This window comes from Pleuronectes platessa, chromosome 14 (genome assembly GCF_947347685.1).
Source record: "Pleuronectes platessa chromosome 14, fPlePla1.1, whole genome shotgun sequence".
Taxonomy (NCBI): domain Eukaryota; kingdom Metazoa; phylum Chordata; class Actinopteri; order Pleuronectiformes; family Pleuronectidae; genus Pleuronectes; species Pleuronectes platessa.
In genome coordinates, this window is record NC_070639.1 from 11,316,742 (window position 1) to 11,343,826 (window position 27,085).

Here is a 27,085-nt window from a genome sequence, read left to right on the forward strand (position 1 = left end):
TCCAGAGAAATTATGCTTTAACCAACAATTCTCAAGGGGGTTTATTTATCATTTGGTAAACCAGAGGTACATCTTTAAATGGAAATGAAATCATAATAAACAGTCAAAGCAAATGAAGGGTTCATTTTTAAAAGTATCTATATACCTAGGTGCTTTAAACTGTCAGGATAAAATGTGTGATTTTAAGATCCAAATGTGTTTTTAAAAATAATTATATAAAAAAAGATTTACTCAATCATAACCACTATTCAATCTCACCTCTAAAGAAAAGACTGTAGCTTGATTCAGTTTTTTTTTTGTTTTTTTTAAGGTAAAAACAGATACAAAATAAAAATGTTTCCACAAGCTTACACCAAATGCCATGCATGTTAACTTTGCTTGAATATTTATCTTCTATTAGGGATCTGGTCCCTCAGTGCTTTCAGTACACAGCCATCTTTTCATTTAGAAAAATGTGCACAAACAAGACTTGATGTACAATAGTCACAACAAGCCTGACTTTGTTAGTTTCATAGAGTAGTGCCTTAGCTAATTTTTAATTACCAGAAATAAGGTTATTGGGCTGTATAAAGGATTATTTTCTAAACACAAATAAACAGGTCATCACTTTATCGTCACTGTCACATTCTGGAGTGAAGTTCAAGGATACAATAACAAGTGCACTACTGAGATAGCACAGCATATTATCAGTGAGTCACATTATAATTTAACTTCATGATGGAATGGAATAATTAAACAGAGTGAAGTGAAACCTTTCAAAGATAATGCCTTTGGTCGTTCATGAGATTATTTAGTTCATCACAGGTGGTGTTGGGCCGACGTGAAATAGTTTATTTCTTTGCGATCCTTTTCAACCATTCTGTTTGAATGATTCAGTGCTTCTTGTTTATGTGTAGTCTAGGATGAATTTAGTGTTTCATCTCTCTCTCTCGCTCTCTCTTTAAACCAAAGTCCAACTATAAGGATCATCAAACCATTAACAGCATAATAAATCACAAAGCCAGTAGCATAATTTGTTTAAATAGGATTACTACAGCATTGTACACCTACAGCCTTGATGCATGTTAGGCATAACAGCAAAATGAATGTTAGTGAAAACTCCCGGACGTTATGAACAGCAACTGGCAGCAGAGCGAGGTTTTCTGTGGAGCTTGACTGTGTCTGTGGGGATGAGGTGGTCTGTTCTTTCCTCCATTGCCAACACCCTGCGTACTGCTTCCTCAAAGGCCACGGCTACATTGGTGGCATCCTTGGCACTGGTCTCGTAATAGGGGTAGTTGCCGTTCTCCTGGCACCACCGCTGAGCCTCCTCAGTGGACACCTGCCGCTCCGTCACGTCCACTTTGTTGCCCAGGATTACAAATGGGAACTTCTCTGGCTCCTTGACGTCCGCGTAGTAAATGAACTCCTTCTTCCAGTTGCCCAAATTGAGGAAACTCTGGTTGTCGTCTACACTAAAAGTGAGCAGGCAGCAGTCAGAGCCCCGATAGAAAGGAGTCCTCAGGCTGCGGAAGCGCTCCTGGCCGGCAGTGTCCCAGATCTGCAGGGTCACCTGGTGGCCGTCCACCTCCAGGTCCCTGTTGAGGAACTCCACGCCGATGGTGTGGAAAAGGTGGGCGTCGAACTTGTTGGTGACGTAGCGGTTCATGAGCGAGCTTTTCCCTACACCGCCGTCGCCCAGCAGGATGACTTTCAACAGGGAGGTCTTTGTCGTCATGGCTGTTCACTCCCGGTCGACCGCTAAGAAATAATTTACCTGGTGGAGACATGCAATGATTGAGAGATATTTCATATTTACAACACTTTCGTATGAAAAAACATTGTGACCAATCCCCAGTTTTTAAGTGGAGGACATGTGCCTCTTCCTCTCACCCCTGATTGTTTTGTTGGCCTCCTCCTCTGGTCCAGATCATGTGCTGTAGACCCTGGTCCTCGGTCACATGCTCGTGTGTATGATGACGAAGGGAGCGGCCATGTAGGTGACGTTCAACCGGCTGGAACACAGTGATAAACAAACAGGTTGGTCATTAACAGAACGTACAGGACAGCAGTTAGCTGAGTAGCATCAATCATCTGCTAACATATTTTCCCTGTAATGCTGGTGGGCTCTCGTTGTGTGAGAATGTACAGACTCCACGGGGTACATGATATTGAAGTTATAACAGCAACATAACCGCACACATGCTCGTGGAGAGGATGTGGAATATGCGTGAGCCAAGCTAAGTGTTAGCTACGCTAAGCAAAGATGGAAAAACAAAAAAACAGCTGGACTTTTGTGGAATATACTTCCGCCGGCTGGCTCTGCCTTACCTGCAGGAAAACGTAACGCGAATAACTCACCTGGCACGTTGTTCCCTGTGGAGTCCGACGAGGAGTAAAACGCAAAGCAGCTGGAGGAATGTTAACGCATATGTTTGACAGCTCGAGATCACGTCGGCCCGCAGCGTTTCCTGGTGAGCTCCGACAGGCTCCGTGCTAACAAGCTAACCGCAGCTAGCCAACGGATCATGTGATCGTGCGAGGCGAAAACAGCCAACGAATGCTGAGGTAACGTTTCGGTCCCTTCTACACGTGATCCGCTGTTCACCGATCAACCGGGTAAAAACACTCACATTGACGGTTAAACCGAGCAGAACTTAGCTTTACTGAGGGTTCGTATTGATATTGGCGGGCTACCAGGTCCCTCCAGTGCTAATATAGTTCCCTACTTTGTAATATTCCTGCACCAACACCAGAGAGCGACACTGGCTGTCACCAGCCAACACCCCAGCAGCTGCTGACTGTTCCAACCACACACTGTGACAAAGGGAAGAGTCAAACAATACGTTTCAATGAAAAATAAGGGATGCAGGATTAGCTATCGGGCTTTTGCATGAAACTGGATTTGCACTTGAACAGTTAAAATAACAAATAAATAGCTTTTCACGACAAAATAAGTGTTTGAATCTTTTAATTAAAGGTTCAGTGTCAGATTTAGGTGAAAGGGATCTATTGGCAGAAAATTAATATAAATTACGCCTAGTGATGTTTTCACCAGTGTTTAATTGTGTAAATTGCAAATTGTTGTTTTCTTTACATTAGAAAGGGCTTTATATACTTTATATTTATATCAGGAGCAGGTCCTCTGAACGAAGGCCGCCATATTTGTTTACACTAGCCCAAACTGGACTAACTAAACACCTTTTGAGTTTTGATGACAACTGATGGCTACCCCCGGTTCTCTGTCATGTTTGGAAGGGGGGGGTGAGGTGAGGGGTATTCAGCTGCAACAAGCAACTCCACCTCTTTATATCAAGTTTTACAAACTGAACCTTTAAGCCAAATGACCTCTCCCATAATGTAAATACAAAAAAACTGCAGTCACAACCCCACTTAAGTAAAAGTACACAAGCACTATCATCGAGAGATATGCAGGGGTCAGCAGTAAAATAAGTAGTTCTGCTATAAAAATGAATCCATCTGTCTGAAATCCTGTTTTATTAGTTTCTTAATACTGGTGCATTCCTAACTAAGCAGCATTTTATTGTTGTCACTGTTCAAGATGGAGCTGGTTTGAACTGTTTTATGTACACTGGTGGTTTGGTCCAGTGGTTCCTAACCTGAAGGTCTCATACAAAGGGTCACCAGATCTCTATGAGCGAATGTGAGGTGATTAATGCAAATTGATTAATGGCAGATCTGTATTTAATTAAAACTTTTCTAGTCTTGATGACCACACAAAGCACATTTCATAACATTATGATTTCTAACAAGTTATAATAAACCTTCTTTCCTTCCGTTTAAATAAACATAGATCTCTTATTATGAAATAGATTTATCATATTCACTTTTAGTGTGCATGGACTACATGAACTGGTGGTTCCAAAACTGGGGGTCGCAAAATCAGTTCCAGCAGATCAGTTCACAGCACCACAGGGAACATTTCAACACGTGCACATCAGTGATTTTATGGTGAATTCGCTCAAATCAATAACCTTTGGGATAACGAGGTCATTGGCTAAAAACTTTGGGAACCTCTAATTGTGCATAGTTGCCTTTATGAAAAACAAAAGACAGCGTTAGAAAAAACAATCAGTTTTAATGTAGTAGTATAGTATAATATGAAAGCAAAATTTACAGCAGTTATGCACTGATACGTTTTATCATTTAAACTAACTAGCCTTCAAAAGAGTTATTCATGAAAGATCGAATTTCAGCAAACATTTCACTTAAGAAATTCACATCACATGTTGCAGATTATTTTCAGTTAACTTCAGCAATGCACTATTGCATACACATATAACCGGGGCTTCGCACAATACTGTAAAAAATAACTAACAGACAAAGTTAGCATTTCCACCTTTTCCTGAGATCTGAGTTATCTGTACTGTAAGAGTCTAGTTTAAAAAACCACAGTAGGGTTAATGGCAGGGTGGGCTGATGTTGCAGCATGGTGACAAAGTAAAAATGCATGCTGTGATTGCACATAATCTCCTCCTGAGAACATGTGTCTGTATCTTTGTGTGGACGTCCCGAGGCAATGCCGTGCAAGAACACTGAGAAAAAAAACTCCACAACCGGGAGACCATAATGCAGACAGGAAACGGGAATCTTTGACACGTGTCATTTTGAGGAGATTCCTCAAATTGTTGGTTCAGAAGGTGGAGATTCCCTAAAAGAGCGGGCCCACGTCTTCTTGACAGGGCCCTGAGGTCAGCACCACGTTGTCCAGCCCTATCTCTCCTCCGACGCCTGGGCCGTGCTGAGCTTCGAAGACAATCTGAAAGACATCAAAATGTACAATTACCACTCTAGTTTGTGCCACATGCATTCAATAGAATAGCAACATAAGTACTGCATGTATTTATAATATAAAATGTGTGCTGTTTTTACCTATTTTGTATGATAGTTATTATTGTTATTATGTGCCTAGTAGGCTGGATTTGAAAAGTTAAAGCCCCCGTATACAACCAGGCCTCAAATAAGGAGTTTGAAATGTGTCAGATTACCCCAGTAAAATCCGCCAGCACTTTTTAGCTTCAGTAGGCAAAGGCAATCAAACCTTCACCTGTTTCATACAAATTTGGGCATGCACATAATTACAACTTATTGACATGCGCCTCCGTCTGGAATGCAGAGCAGCTGATTATCCTGGATACTTACCAAGCCGCAGGCACATTCAAGCTTTTGAGCCACAAATATTGTTATTATTAGTAACTTTGTTTGACATTGTTGTGCCTATGACATGTCTAATGAATTGATTGCACGACTCACAGATTCTGGGGCCTTTTCCTTCCAGGCCACGGTGAGGAGCTCTGTCTGCCAGCCCTGGTCTCGGCTTTGGCTCTGCTCCCACACTGGGTAAGCATTGTTATCCAGCAGCACCTTGAGACTGCCCACGTTGCGTCCCACCACATGGTAGTCGAAGTTGAGGCAGAAGCTGCCCTGCTGCACCTTGTCATTGAGAAGCAACTTCAGCTTGGCTATATTCTCCTTCTCCCCGAGGAGCCCACTCATAGCCATGTAGTACTCTGCACCTGAGAGAAATTGCAGTAGCTCTGATTAACAACTGCATTTGACTGTGCAAAATAATTCATCTTAAATAATATTTGAAAACAGAGTGTCTTTTTTTTTATTACCAGTATCATGGTAGGCTACACTCCAGTCCATGTCATCAGCTCTGTCTTGGACCCACTCACAGGCTCCCTGGTCAAAGTTGCAATCCATGATGAATTCTACAAAGTATAAAAAGACAGGGTTACAACAGTAAATGAGTCAAGCACCCAGTCATTATAAAACAATGCCTCATGAACAGATATTTCATTACCTTCCTGAACTGGTGCTATTTGGATTTCTTTGACTTCTGTGGCTGGGCCGAAAACCGATTCAAAGTCCTCTGATACTGTGATTAGACAATAAACGGGGAAAAAAAATTCAGTTTGAATAATTAATGTCAAAAATGACAATTGATGAATAAAGGTAGACACAGCTGTACCAGGGTAACACGTCATAACACTTTTTGTCTATGAATTCCTAAAGAAATATGTGATCTTAAAAAAAAATCTTCCACAATTATGCAGCAGAGAGATTTTCCCCAATGATACAAAAGCAAAAAAGGGGCTTTTAACCAACAGGTGCAGACCTGCTCAGCTGTCACTCATGTCTCGAGATGGAACTACGACTTAAGGATACCCCCCCCAGCCTTTTAAAGCTCTTTCAGTGAACCAGCCCCATGGCAAGCAGCCCTTGACAGTCAGACGAATGACAGCTGGGGTTATTTAACCTGCTCACCCAGGGCGAGCTAGTGGTAGAGAGGTCTCGAATGCTGATGACAGACTCTCCAAATAGCAGTCAAGTGTGTTTGCACAACAGCTGTTTTGGAGAAAACATAATAAAAGGCTCGGGGGCTTCGTAACCTCCCTCCCTTCCTCCTCCTCCTCCCAGGAGGTGGGAAGCAGGCCCTGGATGCATCGTATCCCTGGGCTTTCACATACCGACAGCGTAACATTCCTCCCTCGAGGTGATGGATGTCTTGGGGCCTGTCTCCTCTTGCTGGTTCCTAAACACACTCTGTGTTTCCATAAAGATCAAGAGCGATGGAAGATACATTTATGGGGTGTTTCAGTGGAATGCATACCACTGAATAGTCAGACTGCCCACTCTGCCCTTTTTATCTGGTGAAAGTGTCTGAATCTGTAAGCAGAACAGGCAAACACGACACAGGCCAAGATGTCATGTGCTAGAAACCATCGTAATTATTTGTTATAGTGCAGTGTTCTTATTGAAGAACACTTTTCTTCAGCTAACCATCTATGATGTTGGTCACTAAAGAGGGATTTATGTCCATGCCACCAAAACTGGACATGTGCATTATTATAAGTAAGCTTTCCAAGAAGAGTATAGATTTGGCAGCACATTTTGGTCGACATGGACATGAAGGAAAGGCTCATACCTTTTCTACTATTTCATTCTTATCTCAGCTGCTTACTAAAGTTGATTATTGTGATCAGATGCTGTGTAGACACAAGAACAACATCTCCATCGAAACCCTCTGACTTTGTCTGTAATGCATTGCAGACCACCCGGAATACGAAAAACAATTATTGCAATGCAGCCACACTTAACTGAAAACATCTCCTCTTGGATTGAGCTGGTTGTCTACATATTCCTCCTCCTCCTCCTCCTCTTCCTCCTCCTGCTCTTCCTCAAGAAATTCTTCCTCTTCGCCAGTGTAGACCTCTCCATCATAGTCGAATGGCTGCTGATTGATCTTAGGGGGTGAAGTTGCGACCGGTTCAGGGATGATGTTTTTGATTCCCTCGTCCAGAGTCCCGGGCCTCGCTTGGGAGTCTGGGATGGCTGCAGGCAGGATGAGGAAGCATATTAGACAGGTGGAACTGCAATCACGAATGGGAAGTACAGTATTTTTATGTTTCAGGTGCATATGTTGTTTATTGTCATGTATTTTGCAGCTGTTGGTCTTGATAATCTCTTCTTTGCAGTTACTTACCAGTTTATTTGTGAAATGCATTACATTTCCACTGAAGGCAACAAACGACAGAACATGCTAAAACAATTGATGGGAATATCCTTTTCCATGCCGATGCATGGCCGACATTCATTGTCTGGACACAAGCATTTTGTCACATACAGTGCATTCAGACCCCTTCGTCTTGTATCATTTTGTTATGTTGGTGCCCTATGATTAAAATTGTTTAAAGTTTCCTAATCAATATACACTCAATGTCCAATAATAAAGTGAAAACAACTTAATACAAAACAGAAAAACTGAAATATCACAGTGACATAAAACTTCAGACCTTTAACTCAACACAAAGTTGAAACACCTTTGGCACTGACCATGGTCTCAAGTGGTCTTGGGTATGGTGTGACATGTTTGGCTTGCTTTGATTTGGGAAATCTCTGCATTTATTCCCTGTATATCATCCCAAGCCATGCTGTGTTGGACTGGGACCCTCAGTGGACAATCATCCTCAAGTCTCTCTGGAGATGTTGCGATCAAATCAGGACTCTGGCTTGGCCACTCAAAGACATTCACAGAGTTCTCCCTCAGCCACTGCTGCCTCGTCTGAAGGTGAATCTCTGGCCCAGTGTGGGATCTTGTGTTCTCTGATTAGCTTTCCCTCAACGCTCAAGCCTCTTTGGTGTCTACCATGCTTAACCCTTGGATTGCTGGTTGGGAAGGTAATGAGCAGTGTCTGGTTTCTTCCAGACATGATGCTGAGAAACAACTGGTTTCATCAAAGCAGAGAATCCTGCTTCCCATGGTCTGAGAGTCTTTTAGGTGCTTTCATGTGTCTAACGAAGGAAAGGTTTCCATCTGGACACTGTGGCCACTGATGATTGTGCTTCTGGACATTTCTCCAATCTCTGGAGGTTAGCCAGAGTGACCATCGAGTATTGAGACCAATATACATTCCAGATGTACAAACTTTGGCCAGAGAAGACAGTCAATGACTCACAAATTGGCCCCACGAGAGGTTAAACGGATGAAGGACGACCTGTCTTCAAGAACTCCAAGCATTTGTCTTTATGATCTGGATTACTTAGAATCTGTGCAGACACATCAAGAGAAACAAGATCTTCCTTGCATTTCAACTGTCATAGCAAATCGACTGAATACTTCTATCAATGTGATATTTCAGTTTTTCCTTTTCAATACTTTTCCAAAATGTGTAAAGAGTGAAGGGGTCTGCATATTTTCTTTATGTTCTTCACTTTAAGGGTCATGCTGAAGATACTAGTTCTCACATCAAGCCTGCGTGTGCTGTGGACATACAACATGTTCAGCCATGAGCAAGCAAGTGTCAGGGGAGGTGTTCTAAAAAGTAAGTGAGAGGGAAGGATGAATGGGGATGCAAGGCAGGGAGTGAGCAGCGGAAGCAGGGTCTCGGATTCCACTCAGTCTCACCATTGAGGAAATCATCTGCACTGCCTTTGTCTCCATCCCACGACTTCTGATAAAACGGCTTGACTACAAAACATAAACGCATCTTCATTCAAGCTGAAATCTGGCCTCTGCTTTTTTATGTGAGTTGGCTACAAGAGGCTTCACCTGCTATCATCTGGTTCAAAGAGGGTCAACACAACCTGTCTTTTCCCGTCTTCTTCAGTTGGCTGGCTACCATACAGTGTCATATATCTACACAGGTGTGTTTTTAATCTGTGGCGCTTCATTGCTAACATCTGTGAAGAGGAGTAGAGTCAGGGAAGCAGGAAACTGCCCTTGGCAGGACCGTGATTTGCCGGTGTTTAAAGAGTCCAAATGAAATATGTGGCTGTAAAAATGGCCCCTGACTTTACTGACTGGCTGCTCTCATCTGGGAAAAGCCTGAGACATGGGCTTTTGTATTTTAGTACCTACTTAAAGAAACTTCTCAAATTAATTAAGATCTCACCAGAGCATTCAAAGCCATTGCCCCTGAAGCCAGACTTGCACCTGCACTTGAAGGATCCTTGAGTGTTCAGACAGGCAGCCTGGTGGCTGCACTTGTGGGTGCCGGCTGCACACTCATCGTTGTCTGGAATTTAGAAGAAGCCTATTTGTAGCTTAAGGAGCAGAACTGATCACAAAAAGTATTTCCCCTTAATAAATGTGTTTACCTTACCTACACAATCATATTTGCCGTCAACATATTTCAGATCATAGCCGTCCTGGCACTTGCAGTAGTAGCTGCCAAAGGTGTTCACACATTCTCTGTTGTATGGGCAGAGGTTCTTCCCGGTAACACATTCATCAATATCTGCAGGGAAACAAAACAGGGCAAGATTTTATATGCATCACATACCTGGACACACCTTAGTGAAAAACCTGATATGGCAATACACTACGAAAGTACATCACATGACCCTAAACTGCAATTTTTTTGTTCCCGCAATTTGCAAAGTGAAATTTAAGTATGTGCTGAATATGAGCGGAGAACTCTAACAAAACATGCCAAGTCAGCATTTTTTAAGTTTTTTCTAATGGCTAACTTTATTCATAATTTTCCAAATCTTTGACACCTCCTGGTTGGTTTGTAGCCAAATGTGTGTTTCCTCTTATTCACAGGGAATTATCGGCTCCTCTTTCTTCATCTGTCAGCATGGAGCGCCTCTGTCCCGGTGTAAGAGGGGCGTCGTGAAAATGATCCCTCACTCGTTTCCCACCAGCCAACACTACTAATTAGCTTGATGGGGTGCCTAGGTCAGCTGGAAGTACTCTTTTCATCATGTGCAGTTCGGAGGCATTGATTTTGGTGTGGATGAAACAGAGCTGGCACCATTAATGATGCTTTTGCACATGCCTAATAGTCATAGGAGTCAGCCTATCAGTATTTTGATGAATAAATATACCAATATGTTTTATCTCAGTCATATCATTTTGCTATTGTATGTATATCTAAAATGCATGATTTCACATGTTCCTACTTGTAGTCAGCAGCTTAATGTATGTGCCCGCAGCTAGTTGGAGGTCTATCGCAGACGGCAGATTATAAGACATTAAGCCAAGGTTCAAATTTGTATTTTAGAAATATTGTGTATAGTGTGTTAGATCCATAGTCATCATGAAATAAAAATCCCCTTTAAACTATTATATTACTTCCCCTGTGTTTTGCCAGACTGGCTCTGTCACAGCTCAAGCACTTTTGTGGGAAGAAAAATAACTTAATTGCATCCATTTGATTTTCAAGCCAAGCATGCCAATAGTATAAACTTTTTCTACATCTGTTTTTGTACTTCCTACAGTTTCCCTATGCTTATTCTTGTGATATATTTGAATATTTTAGGTTTTTCTATGGCAACATCAAAAACACATTCAATCCCTGTGTTTGTGGTCGCTCACCGACACAAGTCCTCTCATCTTGCCCCAGTTGAAGCCCCCCAGATGGGCAGAGGCAGCGAATCTCCCCCTGAACTTCCTCACATCCGTACTGACAGTGAGCAAGGGAGCAAGTTCTGGAATCTACATGCACAGGCACAAACCAATAAGCACACATTTACAAATATGCAAATTCTGAAACTGTTTGAGACTGCAACTCAGGGGAAGTACGAATAGTAGCAAGGGGAAACTTACTGGCACAAGATCCGTCGGGCATCAAGGTGTATCCGTTGAGACAGTAGCACTTGTAACTGCCGTAAGTGTTCATGCAACGATGTTCACAGGGACGAGGTTTCAAGCCACACTCATTTGAATCTGGAAATAAGAGTCATCTTCATGTTCTTGGCCACAACACCAACTTCTACAAAAGGTCAAACTTGGAATTCAACCTAAACACAGCTTGACGACTTTCTTGAAAGCATTTATCAAAGTAGCAAGGAGAGTAAGTTATGAGGCGGACATTCGATCACCCTGTACCCAGTTTGACCCAGTTTTTCCAGTCCCTCTTCACTGACCCCAATCACTCACCTTGATTACACGTCTTTCCGGTGTATCCTGGGAAGCACTTGCATTTGTTGGGGCCAACACACTCTCCGTGCTTGCAGCCGTGGTCGCACTGAGCTGGTAAAACATTTAACGTGGAGAGAATACCATCAGAAATATCCGTGGTTTTGAGGATAATGGACTGGAGTCAAACCACACATTCTATTATGCAGGAAAGGTTTTTCAATCTAGATATGGGATTTCCCCCACATTTTCTCGGTTAGGAAAATATCCCTCGTGAAAAGAACAACAATTGTTTAGGGCACATATATTGTGGGAATAAAAATTCAGACTTTTCCATCTATGTATGTTTGCTCATTCAGAAAGCATTGTATGCAAAATGGAATGTGAATATAGTGGTTGGTGTTCTTATACCAAAACTGTAAATCCCACTGGATTAATCCTTACCCTCACAGTGCCCTTTGCTGTTTTTCTTCCAGCCATAGCAACACTCCAGTCTCCCACCATAGCGGCACACACCTGGTTGGTTTCCAGTAAGGACTTGTCGGTAGTGCCTTTGTAGATGAAGAGAGAGAGAGAGTAGAAGGTAAGATCTGTGATTTCACAGTCTCAGCAGTAATCCTAACCAACACTGGTAATGCGTGGAACATTCTAATCTGGCCATAAACCCTAATCACAGTGAAACACGTTCAGTTTATCACAAGTTCACGTTTGTGTTGCTTTCAAGCTGCCAAATGGAGGCTTCCGGGCATCCGCTTCTGATTATCGGCTCCAATGGTGGTGTGGTGTGAAAAGAACAAACAACCTAAATAAAGAGTCCCCTCACATGCTCCCATATAAAAGTAGGACTCCCTGTGAAGCAACAGCCATCTGACAGGATGTTGGCAACAGATGGAGAAAAACACACTAATCAGACATTTCCTGTGTTGTATATTGATACCTGTTGGACGTCTCTGTTTCCTCTGTTTAACTCCATCTGAATCTTGTTACCGGAAACGGATGAGAATCTAGTGTAAAGTTATTCTCAGTTGTGGATTAAATAACCTACAGTATCGCTTATAGAGATTACATTGCATGTGCATATTTTTAACCTGTCAATTAGATTTAAAAACGCTAATGTGTAAATAGGTAAATGGATGCCGGAATAACACATCCAAATCTAATTTGAGAGCTTTCAGCATCTCAATCGTGCTCAGTTGCAGGCTCTAATATTCCAGATGTTAAGGTGTCGCAGGGGCAGCATCCTAAAAGCAGCCTCGGCTCCAATAGGACCGGAGGAATCTGAGACCTGGTAGAAATCAACCAGAATAGCTCGGAGAAGAGGGACTCCTAAGTGTGACAGGTGCTCTTCAGTTATTAACAGTTGCTGCGCCGCATTTAGCTGACACACGGCCATAGCTCCCATGGTACCCTGATGGCAGCGGCAGCACTGTGTACACACCATCAAAACAACATCTTCCCTGTAACGATTTTAAAGCACATAATTCAGTGCAAAGTAGGGAGGTTCATGTTACTCATTGAGCTGCTGCACTTAGAATAACAGTGTGTGGAGGAACTCAGAGTTAATGTGGTAGTAATTCTTTTTTCGGTGACAGGAAGTGGATCAGATTGCACATTAACCAATACCATAGGTGGAATTTTTGGTGTGTTATTGATATCAGAACATTTCAGGCTCGTTGCAATGTGATGGTAACTTTATAGCAGACAGGAATCTCTCTGACATTACTTTTTTTGACTCTTAACCACGCAAATATCACACCTGCTGCAGGCCCATACCATGCAACTTAAAAACAATCGCCGGCTCAACTTCATGGACTTACCTATGGGTTGCTGTGCTACCAGAGGAGATGCAGATCAGCAGGAGAGCAGCACTGACCAAGGCGAATGGCTGCATGTCTGTGACTGGGAGCAGCCGGAGCGCTTTGTTTCCCACGGGGCTGACTTTGGTCGCTGTGAGCTCTGACTACTCCTCCCAGGGGCTTACTCTCATTAAAATGCTTAGACAGGAACAGGTCTCAGTTGAGCTTCTACTGAAGGCACGCCGGATTTGATGTATTTCCAGAGCACAAAGTCAGAGTCTCCTCCAAGGCAGGAAAAAAGATCTCGCTCTCTTCATGCAGCAGTTAGTCGGAGTGTCCCAGAATTGTCCACGTCTCCCTATGTGAAATCCCAGAGGTGGGTTGACACTCTGTGAAATGACACTGCACTGAGAGGGATAGGTTGTGACTTCTGAAGGTAGGAGTGTGTTTGAAAGGGGGGTGGGGATTTCGTTTAGGGGTGCTGCTCTCCTTCACTGAAACCTTAGACTGGACCACATGTTACTCTTCCTGTGAATCACCAGCAGGAGAAATCATAATGTACAAATGTGAAATGCAGGATAATTCGATTTCCTCTCTTTTCCTGAAATAACATGAGCTCTACATGGATCTGTTCGACAGGCTGCCTACGCCGTGTACTTTGGGGATAATTAGCTCCTATCGGCTAATTGTGGAACTCAGACGTGCATAGGCCTGTCATTAGCAGCTGCAGTGCTCTTTGATGTCTTACTCACAGGTAGCACATAAAGCTTTGCTCTCTCACACGTGCTAGTTCCCAATTCGGCCATAAAAAAAGGTGTAAGGGGTTTGCATGCTTTCATAGTCAGCTCCGACATCTGGTCCTGTTCCCCTCAGAAATGGACAGGTGATGTTTTCTGCAGGAGCTTCAGGGTTTTGTTCGCATTTGTCGTTGAAATACATCTCCCAGGTTTTGGAGGACAGAGGTCATTAAAGCACTGGTTCTTTTTTACAATTTAAATGTCTGTCCAGTGCTACACCACCAGAAGAGGTTTATAATGGCGATAACTGCAATGGAAATAGTTCTCAGATGAGGAGGAAGTCTGTGGTTCAACACTGTAGTTTTGAGCAACAATCATTTCACCAGATATCATGTCAGGAAGTGTTGGTTATATCTCATTTTTTACATAGCGAGAGATCAGCATTAAGTCAGTCTAGTTGAACCCATTTATCGCAACAATAATTACCAAGGACCTCTGCCAAAGAGATTATGTATTTTTATATCTATTTATCGGGATGCGGTATTGGTCAGGAAAGAACCAGTTACATTTTGGTTCAGATCCGAAAAATGGGTGGATCCAGGAATTTTGTTATCACAGTCGCTGCAGAGTTTCCCTCAGAATTATTTTCACTTGTGATGGTAGCCGTGGTGCTCTCACATGCAATGAATTTCAATTGATAGGTACACATACTTATGGGTCACACATATGTAAATACAGGCCAGTGATAATTCCCTGATGAGGCACATTACATATCATCTCTTTACTGTCTGTGTGGATGGTAACAACTTTTTATGGACCATATCCTGAGCGAGTATGCAGCAAATAGCATTGTACACAGCTGTGCAATGCAGCAACAAGGCAAATCACAAAGACACAGATCTCCTATGTTATAAGGAGAGGTGTAGAAATGTTCTCTATGGGGGGACAAACATGTCTGAGAGCTCATACACTTTTGAACAGAGCAACAGATACGCATAGGCTACTTCTCATATTGCTCATATTGCAGGATCCACATGCAGAAAACACTTTAATGCTGATCCAGGAGGAAGTTTGAGGGAGACAGAGGAGGTTGAGGAAGGAATGCAGGCAGTGGTTGCATGTGTGCACAGCTGATTGGATCATTTGAGGAGCAAAATAGTTGGAGAGTATGTTCAACAAACTTTTACAAGATCACGTCAACTGCCTTTTAAAAACTTTAACAGTTGTCGGTGATGGGTGGATTTACTTAAGCAATGTTATTGTCTGGTGAGTGACACTATGCTGAATCCTTTCATATATATAATGAGGAAGTTATAAGAGCTTTAATCAGAAAGTGACGTGTTGTGTTCTTGAGCGTCCTGCTCTTGCCTGGGGTATTGCATTGAACAAAGAGGTAAGTGATAGCATCACATGCAGTCATGTTGCTAGATGCACAACATCTTCACAACCTCAATTCTTGGAAAGACACATAGACCCTCACCACACAAACACACCCTTCTCTCTGTGTGTCCAATTTATAGCCTGCAACCCGACTATACTACTGACATCTTGAGCATGTGGGTCATGCATCCTATACATCAGAGCTGTGTGCTGGCTTTATGTGTGTGTGGCAATCTCTTTTTGGAACCAACATCTGTTCACAGTATCTTTATGGGGACTTGTCTTCCCTTTGGGGACCAATAAAAACGTCTTCGTGACTTCATGTAATTCAGGAAGACATGTCGTAAGGTTAGGTTAAGGTTAGGTTTACTTAAAGGTGAGGTGTAGTTAGGGTAATGATTAGTGTTAGGCAATTACAAACAATTGTTAAGGTCTGGGTAAGTTTCCAGGTAATCAATGTAAGTCAATGTGATTTCCCCTTAAGACATGGAGACAAACGTTGTGTGTGTGTGTGTGTGTGTGTGTGTGTGTGTGTGTGTGTGTGTGTGTGTGTGTGTGTGTGTGCGCGTGTGCGTGTGTGTGTGTGAGCGCACTCTCTGTGCTATAGGATAGTTATCAAGTGAACAGCGCCACCAGGTGTCCCGAATTAAATTGTGCAGGTTAGTGGCTTCTTTGCTTATAGCAATTCAATGTTTTCATTCAATGCTGATACAGTATTATCAATTGATTATACATGAATGAATAACAAAAGGATTGCTTAATTTATGGCAGCTATAAATTGCACTGCGCTGTTGGTGATTCAGCACGTTTAGACTATTGAGCTTTTCCAAAAGCCATTACTAAAACCGCACATAGTTTATTTTAATAGTACAGTTATGTGTTGTTTATTCTGACATGTTTTTGTAGTTTAATTATTGAGTCCACTTAGTTCCTAATGCAAATAAGGAGCACAACGTCCAGATTACTCTCAACCGTTCTCTCCTTCTTTTTTTTTATTACACTTTTTGTCCAGGAGGGGGAAACATAGTTCAACACCTGCTACTATTGGAAAACTAATAAGGCCAAGTTGCTAAAGACTCTGACTGCACTAAGCTTGTAACTGAGCTGGAGTTTCACCTTCATTCCGTCATGATTATGCATCAGACATCAGTGTGTTCGGGGGTGAATGTGATTTATGGTTTAATGTGCTGTGACTGGTTTTGAACAGAGCTCTCTGATGCGTGTGAGTGGAAATTTACCAGCACGGTGCTTTAGAGTGTGCTCTGTCACATTTCTGTCACAAGAGGTCCACATCTGTTTGGTTATGTTGACTGAAGAAGGCCGCAGCAGGTCCCGAATGACAGGCACATCACAAAGAGAGGTGGCTACTGATTGGTCTGTGGTTCACTTTACTTTTTCGTGGACATTAACATAGACTTTGCACCTGGGTTAGTTTTAGCATTTGAGTGCATATGATAGATCCAGACTTACATAAGTCACTTTTTGGCGGTTTTCATGTGTTGCCTTTGGAATGAGGAAGCAAGTTTTGTCCTCGTTTCCATATGTTTTTATTAAAGTGGCTACAAAACAAGGCTCAAGTGGTGCAGCGCTACTTTGCAACATCGAAGCCTTCAGGAACCTCCCCACATACCCACGTCTGACAATTCACCGTCCTCTTACTTAACTCGAGTAGATGAAGCTGTCAGTTGATAAAGCTGCTGATAACTGGGCTTTACAATCTGTAGTTCAACCGCCCTGAAACAAGCATTTCCCTTTTTTTTTGAGAAAATCTGATGCACCAATATGGGCACACATCCAGTGTTCATCAACTCTGATGGGTCCCTCACTGTGGCCCATGATACATTGAGAAAGACTCTTACTATAAAAGGATAAACCTGGCTGTTGAAGAGTGATGTGTACACAACCACATCCGGCCCCGAGTGGTAGATGACATGAGCAAAGACTGCACTGCAGAGAGCACTGACTGCAATGAAACTGAGTCTCTGCTCATCGAAAGGTTGTCGTTTGTGATAAACTCTATTTCAGAGGGTGTGTTTAAATACTTTTAATCAATGCTGCCAAGATTGACTTCTAGGTTGTCTATAGCCCACAAGTCACGTTTAAAAAGGCTGTGTACAAAGATCATTGGTGCACTTTCTTTTAAATGCTCTAAAGCAACACAATCATCTGTAATTATTTACGATATTTAGTGTTAATTTGCAGTGTGGTTGTTCTAAAAACCCTAAATCTGATAAACCGACACGTGTAAGACTGAAGTTGTGCAGGCAGTGAAACTGTGACTTCCTCTTGCAATATTAAGTGTGAGCTTTAGAAATCTGTTTGACTGGGTGGACGTGTGCATAATATAATCTGTAGTAAAGACAGGGGATTGTCCACATACCCTCTTGTATGAAAAAAAAGAGAAACAATTTTCAACATTAAGTTTCCAGAAGAATCCTTGACTTAAAGATCAGTTTACATCAAAATATCAGATTTCATTTTTTCTTCTGCTCGTTGTGATCTGATGACTCTTTTCTAACTGAAAACTCCTGTAGTTCAGACACAGACTATTTCACATGTCCGGGTGCTTCTCCTGGAACATCTGCTGCCCGCAGATTACACAATGACAGACTGCTGCATCGTGGGTTTGAACCCAGTGCAACCAGAGAGACGGACCTTGGGGGATTCAGGCCACGCGCGAGATCACACAGACACTTTTGCCCCTCGACGTGACGAGCGTGACAGACTAAAGACAAGCTCCGGCCTCAGCTGGGCAATCGTCCCCATCTTATTAATAATGTAGCAGTGGACACCACTGTGCCCTGCTGTGAGGGAAGACCCAGAGCTCTCAAGACACTTGATGTGTGGCCCACCATTATTTATTGATGGGTTTGTCTGGTCAGGCACGTTACAGTATTGTACCCATGACTTTGCGTTGTCCTCCTGCATTCAAGGGGGGGGGGGGGACGGGGGGGGGGGGGGGGGGGGGGGGACGACGACGACGACAGACCTTTGTCTGCCACATTAATGCTGACAATTCAGTTTGGTTAATTTAAGCGATGCATTGCCACAGTGTTTTCTTGTGACTCATCTTCCTTGGTGCATACTGACTACATTCCAAACCCCACTACAAAACATCACATATACTCCAGTCCATACAGGACTAAAGATGTTTAATGTAACTTCTGTTTCCTTAAATCTTTGGCTGGGTCTAATGGGGAACTTCCCCTCTGCACTTCCTGCCAGATCTACATACATGTACTTTTCAAACAGCCTCTTTTATTTAACCACCCTTGCACACAAGGTTGTGCATTACACTTTTTTACAACTTTTTTGTATTAATCATTTGTGCTGTCTTGTTTCACTCTTTGTGTTAGCTGTATTCTACTCATGTTTCAACCTGGAATGAAGGGACATGGCACTGTGATAATCAAGCCGTAACTGGAATTTGCATTGTTCTTTTGTGTCTTCAAGGGTACAATTTAACATTCAACCTCTTCAAGTGTCAAGACCCCAAAGGTTAGAGTTTAAATACCGTCCTTTATTCTTCTGAGCTGGTGAGGTTCATGCTGGATATAATTACACAGTTATATACAAAGAAGAGAAACCAGCTCACCTTAATGCAATGAGTGTGTAAACGGAATACCTAACATGATGCAACATGCTGCGGTATCACCTGCGGTATCAGGTTATTACCATGTCTCTAAGGTGCCTTGACTCTCTCTGTGCAGGGATTAAAGGTTGTTGGACATTCTTTTAAAACAGTTGTGCCTTGTGGTTATTTGTAAAGGTCAATGGAAATAAAAAAATTATATTTCATTTCCTGTTTCTAGTTGCAGGAGCACAAAGCACTCTACAGGCAAAGCATTTCAGAATGATTTGTTATGTATTATATTCTTAAACTTCAAGTTATGAGAGGAGTATAAGACTCAGTAAGATTCAAGAAGATTTATTGTCATTCCAAAACATGAGAGGGAACGAAACTGAGGACAGAGCGGTACTGAGGTTCTGGTAAGCAGCAATGAAACCTGGAAACCTAGAATCTAAAAACTAAGCAGAAGCAGCAAATACACAGAATGAAATAAAATCAGCAGTACATTACAAGTTGAAATATTTTTGGGGTGTTTAAACATATACATACTCGTACATGCACATTCTGCTTGGTTAACCTTTGCATGTATTGTAGGTCCGAGCAGACCGGAATGAGGCTCCTCTGTTTCAGTGTGTGCACAGTATGAGGTGGAAGCAGCCTTTCAACAAAGGGAAGAGAGAAAATGTCACAAATAGCAGAAGTCCGAGGTACCGGTTTAAAAAAGGTTGGCCTATGCTTTGTCTCGACGGCTTCCGCAGGCCCACAAACACACAAACACATGCACCCACACACAGAGACTTCCATGTGCTGATCCACACTGATTAAAGCGAGATTAAACCCCTCTCAGACGAATCCGAATGCCACAGCTTTAGTGGCCTTGTTTCACAAGAAGCTTTTTTTAGACCAGTGCTGCAAGTTTGTGTGCCTTTATGGCTTAATCACAAATCTAAACATATGTTTCAAAGGAAATCCCCTTGGTCATTACAGGAGGCCGTACATTTAGTTGAGACATGTTGACTGTCAGAGCACAGGTAGCTAGGCACATTCCTCAGGTGGTTTTCAACAAGCTGTAGCTCCAACAGGCTACTGTGGTTCTGTCTGAAGAGCTCGGTTCACCCCACTCTGGACCCTTGGCTCATAAAAGTAAAAGATACACAAAAACATAGTGCTCCCTTTCTCCAGGAACTTTGGCTTTCTCCTGCTGTCCATTACATTACTGTCCAAAAATGACCTGTGCATTTAAACGTGGGGAGTTGTGTGTTTCTGGATGTTGACCCTGCGATGTGCTGGCGACCTGTCCGGGTTGTACCCTGCCCCACGCCCGATGTCAGCTGGGATTGGCTCTTGCTCCCACCATGATAGGGGGTTTAGATAAAGAAGGGAGGGAACCAGTCTCAAATTGTATCATTAGACTCCTGCAGCATTACATGTCGTGACCAGTTTAATTTGATGTGTGCAGCTTGTAGTAGGAGTCCCTGGCACATGGATCAAGCTGTTCCGTACATCGTGTAGCTGGCATAGAAAGTTCCTTAACAGAGGCTGGTATTTCAGGCAATTTATACTGGTGGTCATGGGAAAGAAGTGATTGTAAAACCCTTGCAAAAATACTAATTCAAATGCAAGTCAAGCCAGCAAGGCTGATTCATCTGTGGAGTTTTGCTTCTACTTTGAGGCACTGCAACTCTCTAACCACATCCTCTTACACACCTTTGAAACCTCCTAGTTCAGATGATAAACAAGCTGCTGTAACACACATTGAAACTGTAAATGCAGCACGATCAGATGAGCAATTAAAAATGATTTGTTTTGCTCTTCTTAAGTGCTACTGCAGGACTAGGATCTAATGCTAACATGTTTTTTTAAATAGCACATAATAAGTGCACACAAAGTTATGATGATTCATTTAAGATTAACGATCATCCTATATATTCCATACAGTGCAATGAGCACTCCGGGAAACTCTTCTGTGTGTTTGAGAAACCGCTTGTGTGCATAAGTGGGAGGAGGAGAAGTTGAGACATGGTGGAGCTCTGATGATTTGTCAAGAGCATTATTCTGCTCTGGTATGATGATGTATACCAGCCCAAAGGACTTAACTCGAGAGCAGCCTTATTAGAGGAGCTTGGGCTAAAGTCAATGCCCTGTGCTATTATGTGTGGGGAAATCTCCACAAATGTAACGTTGAAGTGGTGAGACTAAACTAAACCGAGGTGTGTGTTGTGCCTTGTTGTGTTTGAAGTCCAGCTTCACAGTGGTGCATGTTTCAGGGAGGAACTTCTGGTCAGTCCTGAAAGTCTGGTCAGAAAAGGCATTTAGTCTTTTCTAAAAAAAAGGGAACTACTTTGTTTCCTGCAGTGCACACAGCCCTCGGCAGTTTTCAGACTAAACTTGTGACTTTGACAGAGCGTTAAAAATAAGAAAAGTCTTTGTTCTGTCTTCTCATCCACCCAGTGGCCTAGTAACGGTGGGACCTATAGAGGCCATGTTTATGAGGGTTTATAAGCCATTACAAAATGAAAAGATCTGTTAGGCAACCTGTGAGGGAACCACTCTAGTTTGGTTACATCTGCATGCACACCGCAGTGTTTGCTTGCAGTTCTGCTTTTCAAACACATGCAGTTTCCTTTTAGCTTGAACTAGAGAAAGTCGATGCAAATGGCGATTTGATCACTGATGACATTTTTTGCATCACAAATTGCAGTCGCCTTCTTCATCTCCCACGTCTGTTTTTCTTCACACGTCTCTGTCAGTCTTGGCTGCAGCTCAGACGTTTCCCTCTGCTGCTTCCGTGCTCTACATTTTTCTTCCTACGTTTGTGTCTATCGACCTTCAACCTTCACTTCCGGTGCTAACGCCGAAAATGCTTTCCGTCACACAGAGTTTGCCACCTCCATTAAATACTTCCTGTCACACAGGAACACTGTTATCATGCAAGCTTAACGCCTCACCTTGTTCCCTCTGCTGCATGCATGGCACATACTGGGAATCACAAAGCAAGAGCTCGTTATAATTTGAGAGTGTCACAGGCTTACACATTTACTGCACCTACATGGGGACGCTGGGGCCGATCCGGTGTATTTGGTTTGCCAGGCTCGTAGGTGGCGTGTTACCGTGCACACTTGGGGGTGTTACTTGCAGCTGCAACACACACGCATGCACATGTCACATTGAATCACACAGCACTTCATCTCTGTCAGTGCCCTCCAGACACGAGTGCTTAGCTACTCATTTTATAAAAATCCAGTCCAGCGAGCCAAATAAGCAGGAGTCTATTTCTTTATGGAATTAGTGGGACTTTTTAACCTAACTCAACCTGTAACTTAGTAAACAGAGCCTAACTGATTTGCCCAAAGGAGCCTTTTATAGACATATACACTTTTACAGAATGCAGAGAAAATGTGCACTCATGCTCTTTTTTACGCCATGGACTAATGTTCACATCACATCTTTTGGAGATAATGTCTCGTGTTGGTTTGTCCTCACTCTGATTTGCCTGTGTTGACCAACAGATAATTTTTTTCCTGGTCTTGTTTTGTATTTAATGAACGCACGATGTTCTCTAAGCAACTGTTCATTAAGGTACGTAAAGGTGAGCAGCTTTCAGAGAACAAGGAACAGGTTGGGCAACATCATCTCACTATTTACTCTGCCTATGTCTTTGCGTTACTGTTTCTAGAAGCTATTTTAAAGATTTTTTTTTTTTAATTACCATCGAAAGATAAGTGATCAGATTTTAAGTCGGATAGATATTTTCTCTCCATGCCCCACATCTCAAGTATCACACAAGGCACATTTTGTGGAGTTTCTCTGTCACACATAGCAACCATTATGGCGTGTCCCTGGATTGGCCAGCACACGCCCTCAGCTTTTGTGTCTACCTATCACACAATGGCGGCGCTGCTTTTTCCCACCGTGGGTATAATAATGAAGACAAAGATGAATTGTCCCTTTTCGTGACACACTCAGATGCTGAGCCTCCACATATAGAGGAGTGCCATTTTTAGTCCTGGACTCAGTTTTATTATACCTTTTTACATTTTCTCATATAAATCACTAAAACTGATAGATTAAATTGATCTTAAATGCTTTTTACTAATGTGAATCCATATTATTAGTCCTTGATTTTTATCGGCTTCTGAACTGACTGAGCTTCTACTACGACTGCTGCACTAATACGAATTTCACATATATTTCGACAGTGTTTGATTTTACATAAGTCATAATGTCTCTCCTCCTAATGTGTGTATGAATATTTACAAGGATTCTGTCACTCTTCCAATACTCTGCTCTGTTATTCAATGCTCGCGACAAAACATGTAACCTGACACCATAACACCACACCTATCTGGTGCCAAACGAATTGGTTTAAATGTTTGAATCAGGTCGTTTGTAATAACTGAAAGAAACCGTAGTGTTCTGCTCTAATAACATTTTTGTGAAATTACCTCCTTGTTGCATCCCAGTTCGAAACAAAGAGCTTGAACTGGTGTGTGACCCTCTGGAGGACTGGTAATTTGTTAAATCAGTGCTGATTCACAGTCAGTATAGCACTGCACAGCCACTATAATAAACGGGGCGTGAGCTTTTTAAAAATGCTTGTTTTCCTTTTTCAAATGTATACATTTCTTAACCTTAAGAAGGATTCAGAAAGTGTTTTGGTCATTTTATCTCGAAGTATACACAGCGAGTAACTGGCTGGCTATAACAAACATCTCTGCATTATTGCACAATAGTGCAGAGCTCGACACCCACACATTGCCCAACAACTATTTGTGAAACATGAGCATCAGGCTTGAACAGGTCGCCAATTCTAAACGTTTTCTTTCTCCCCCAGGGATTCTCTTGACCTGCACTGTGTGAACCAAACAGTGGAAAATAGGTCACTGGGGAGTTGAGTTTCTCATGTGTCACTTCCCCTTGCAGGTGTTGGACAAGCCTTTATTTTAATAGCTGTATTTTTTTCCCCCATAACATCTGATAGCACACCTAGTACAAACACAACACTGATTTAAAGAGGAAGAAAATGCACAAATGTCAGAAGATGTCTATATTGATGATCATAGGACAGAGACCTACTCCACGCAGACAGCGAAACTGCTGTATTGTCATCAATTTATTAGTTAATTATGGTCATCATGAATACTAATTGCCTTTCATTTTCTCTGGATTACTGTTGGATATGAAGTAGTCAACATAACTCTACGAGTGTAGAGGTCTGAACAACACAACTGTCTCCGATAACGTGTGAAAACCTAAAATCTCCTGTCTGCTGCCATGGAAACAGAGCAGAAGAAAGAGAGACCGGGCGTTCAGGTTTTCAGAGCGAGCGAGAGGAAGGTGCAGAAGCACACGGAGGAGTCTCTCCATGCTTCGGCTCTCAGCTGTGAGATCCTGTCACTTCCCCTGGCCTGTTAAAACAATAACCTGTCGAAACACACTCTTCTCATGATGGTCCCTACAGGTTATTGCTTGTATGGTTAAGCAATGTCTCGTGCCAAATTTTGGTTTAAAACCTAAACAGCTAAGGGTTTATCTGCTTTTCTTCTTAGTTCACATTGTGACTAATTACTAATTATAAGGGATTCCTTTAACATATATCCTTGAAAGAAGATGGATCAGCAGGGCTTGGAGGGAACATTAGCATTATAGCAAAGCAGTATATATATATATATATACTCTATATAAAAATTCCAGCTACTTCCTCCCACAGTCCAGAGACTTTGGGTTAGGTTTACTGGAGTAAATAGTCCGTAGGTGTGGATGTGGAATGGTTGTCTGTCTCTGTGTGTTGGCCCTGTGATTAGCTGGCGGCCTGTCCAGGGCGTCGACCGCATCTCATCAAGGGTCGGATCCGATTGGCTCAGCCTCTCCCCCGTGACCCTCAAGCCACTCGCACTCAACTTCAAACATAAGATCAACCAATTTGTTAGAGCCCAACATGTTTTTAATGTTACAAAATGAGAATCAACAGGATGAGAACAAAATAATGTGTATAAATGCACATGTATATAACTGCATCTTGCAGGTCAGCTTAAAATGTTCAAATCTAACAGCAGGGTAAAAAACTGATCTCGTTGACTTTGAGCTTTGAACTCCAAGTATTTCTGAACTGTTACTGACCAAGTGCGTTATAGAACCAATGTGCCAATCTCCTAATGACGATAATGCTCCACATCACAAAGTAAAATGTGTCTCGAAGTGGTTTCACGGCAATGACTTCAGTGCCCTCCCCGAGTCACCAGATCTAAATCCAATAGAACTTCTGGGAAGTGGTGCGTCTCTGCCATGTAACAGTACAATGTGATTGTTGATGTGCAGTATAAGCCCTCTGTGGGGAAGCTGACGCTCCTGAGTGCTCTCATTCTCAACGCACATTACGTGTGCTGCCATATTCAGGCTGCGGTCAGTCAGTCCAGAGGGTGCCCATTGCAACACTGGCAGATGGCCTTGTGGTGCCTCAAGCCGAGTGCATCACAATCAGCCCCTGGGGTCACGTCACTGTCATTTGCATCCCTTGTCATGGACAGTTGTGTTAACTGAGGCCTGAGTGTTCCAGTCTGTCTCCCTTTGAACTATTCTTGAGGAACACGCTGTGCCCTACAGCTTATTATGAAGTTGTCAAGTCTGTCTAATCGGCCACAATGATATTAAAACAAAGTTGTGTAGTTTAGTGACTTGTATTGTGCAACACTGGCTAATGTTATAGACACATGTTGTGACTGGACAATGAGGAGCTGTGTGACCAGACTGCTCATAAGGGCTGAGACTCGGGCTGGCATTATAGATGTGTTTATGAACAGTGTGCCCATTTGTTACTTCTCTACCTCAGCATTTGAAGGTTGGTGGTTCAATCCCTGTCTCCTCCAGTCTCCGTTCCAAAGTGTCTTATGGACACTGAATCCCAAATTGCCCCTGTCGGCCACGGCGACATTATATGTATGGTGTGTGATAGAAAAAGTGTTGCGTGCGTAGTGAAGCACTGTACCATTGGTTTCAGCAATGGGTGAATGCGGCTTGTACTATGAAGCCCTCTGATATGGAAATACTACAAAAACTAAAACAAGACGTCCCTTTTCCCATACTAAAAATGACTTCAGATTAAATGCAGCCTCATGGGAACGAGGATGAATGTGGCATTGTGCCAGTCCCTCAGCACAGCCTATTGTTGCTCAGGGACAGCTGTTATGGTCTACTGTATGGACACAGTGACATAATCTCTCTCACATGAGATACAGCTGTCTCCTCCGTGCTGCACAACAAGGTTGTCTATTTTTATTTTTTAATTCGATATTAAATTATACATATTTTTTGCCTCGTTTGTGCTGTGGTTTACACATCGATGAGGTCACCCAAAAATTCAATATGTAGTCATCACAGTCTTGAATGATTTGTCATATACATCCAAAATGTGACGCTATTCTCCTTTTGGTTCCATGCAGGCAAACAGCAGAAAGCCTGTCAGAACACAGTTCTCAATGGATGGTATGCAGCCTCACCCAGCAGTAAAGGATCTAATGCTCCTTACATTTGTGAGCATGCAGGGCCTCAGGGCATGTTCCAGAAATCAGCCTCAACAGGCCAAGTAGTACATTGTTCATCTCCGATTACAGCCCAGGTAATGATCGCTGCGAACAGGGTGAGATTGTCAAGTGTTTCTTACTTTTAATTTAAAGCAATTCCAAAATACTGCAGCGCCTGATTTAAATCCAACTGGGCATAAGTAAGATTGAGACATGCCCCCCCCCAATCCACCACCTGAGATCATTCAAGGGGAGGTTGTGGTCAGAAATTCTCACGAGTACCTCTTTGCAGTTTCAGTATGAAGCTGCTGTAGCCACAGCTGGAAGCAGGGAGGGACTGGATGTGCTGTTGCCCAGAGTTGGCTGGAACTAATTCACTGTACAGGCATGGTTTAATGTCAAGTATTGGCAGGAAGTTCTTTGAGAAAAAAGAAAATGGGCACAATTTAGTTTTTATCCCTATAGGTTTTCATGCAGCTAGTTGGAAACAGACCAGAGTTCTCACAATGTGAATAAATGCTTTAGTCACAGCAGAGGTTCGACACTTCTACAAGCACAGCATAAAAAAAAATTAACCTGCTGAAGCAGATGGTCACAAATCCAGGATTGCAAGCTAGATTTTAAATTGCACATGCAGTTTAGAGTGAACAACTTGAAATGACTCATCATTGACTTAAAGCCAGACTGCTCCCCCCCATGTGGTACCGCAAGTG

The 27,085-nt window shown here is 42.6% G+C and overlaps 2 protein-coding genes and 1 long non-coding RNA gene across 4 annotated transcripts; 1 reads left to right on the top strand and 2 right to left on the bottom strand.

Annotated features, from left to right (window-relative positions):
- Positions 1-26: 26 nt before the first annotated feature.
- On the bottom strand, positions 27-2,744 carry rab9a (RAB9A, member RAS oncogene family). Its single transcript, XM_053439722.1, has 3 exons — positions 2,341-2,744; positions 1,873-1,994; positions 27-1,756 (listed from the first exon to the last, which is right to left on the bottom strand). Exon 3 carries the CDS (start codon positions 1,715-1,717, stop codon positions 1,109-1,111), a length of 609 nt encoding a protein of 202 aa, XP_053295697.1. The 5' UTR covers positions 1,718-1,756; positions 1,873-1,994; positions 2,341-2,744; the 3' UTR covers positions 27-1,108.
- LOC128455829 (uncharacterized) lies at positions 1,843-26,468 on the top strand. 2 transcript variants are annotated; one of them, XR_008341766.1, is made up of 4 exons: positions 1,843-2,019; positions 5,256-5,340; positions 11,845-11,951; positions 26,292-26,468. It is a non-coding gene; the product is annotated as an uncharacterized LOC128455829 (long non-coding RNA). The 2 variants fall into 2 exon arrangements; XR_008341765.1 differs by having other exon boundaries at positions 5,279-5,340.
- On the bottom strand, positions 4,059-13,909 carry egfl6 (EGF-like-domain, multiple 6). The gene is made up of 13 exons (XM_053439726.1): positions 13,186-13,909; positions 11,813-11,919; positions 11,390-11,482; positions 11,057-11,176; positions 10,826-10,945; positions 9,609-9,743; positions 9,399-9,521; positions 8,912-8,974; positions 7,105-7,338; positions 5,807-5,881; positions 5,619-5,714; positions 5,254-5,516; positions 4,059-4,759 (listed from the first exon to the last, which is right to left on the bottom strand). The coding sequence occupies exons 1-13, from the start codon at positions 13,257-13,259 to the stop codon at positions 4,652-4,654; spliced, it is 1,611 nt and encodes a 536-aa protein (XP_053295701.1). The 5' UTR covers positions 13,260-13,909; the 3' UTR covers positions 4,059-4,651.
- Positions 26,469-27,085: the final 617 nt, after the last annotated feature.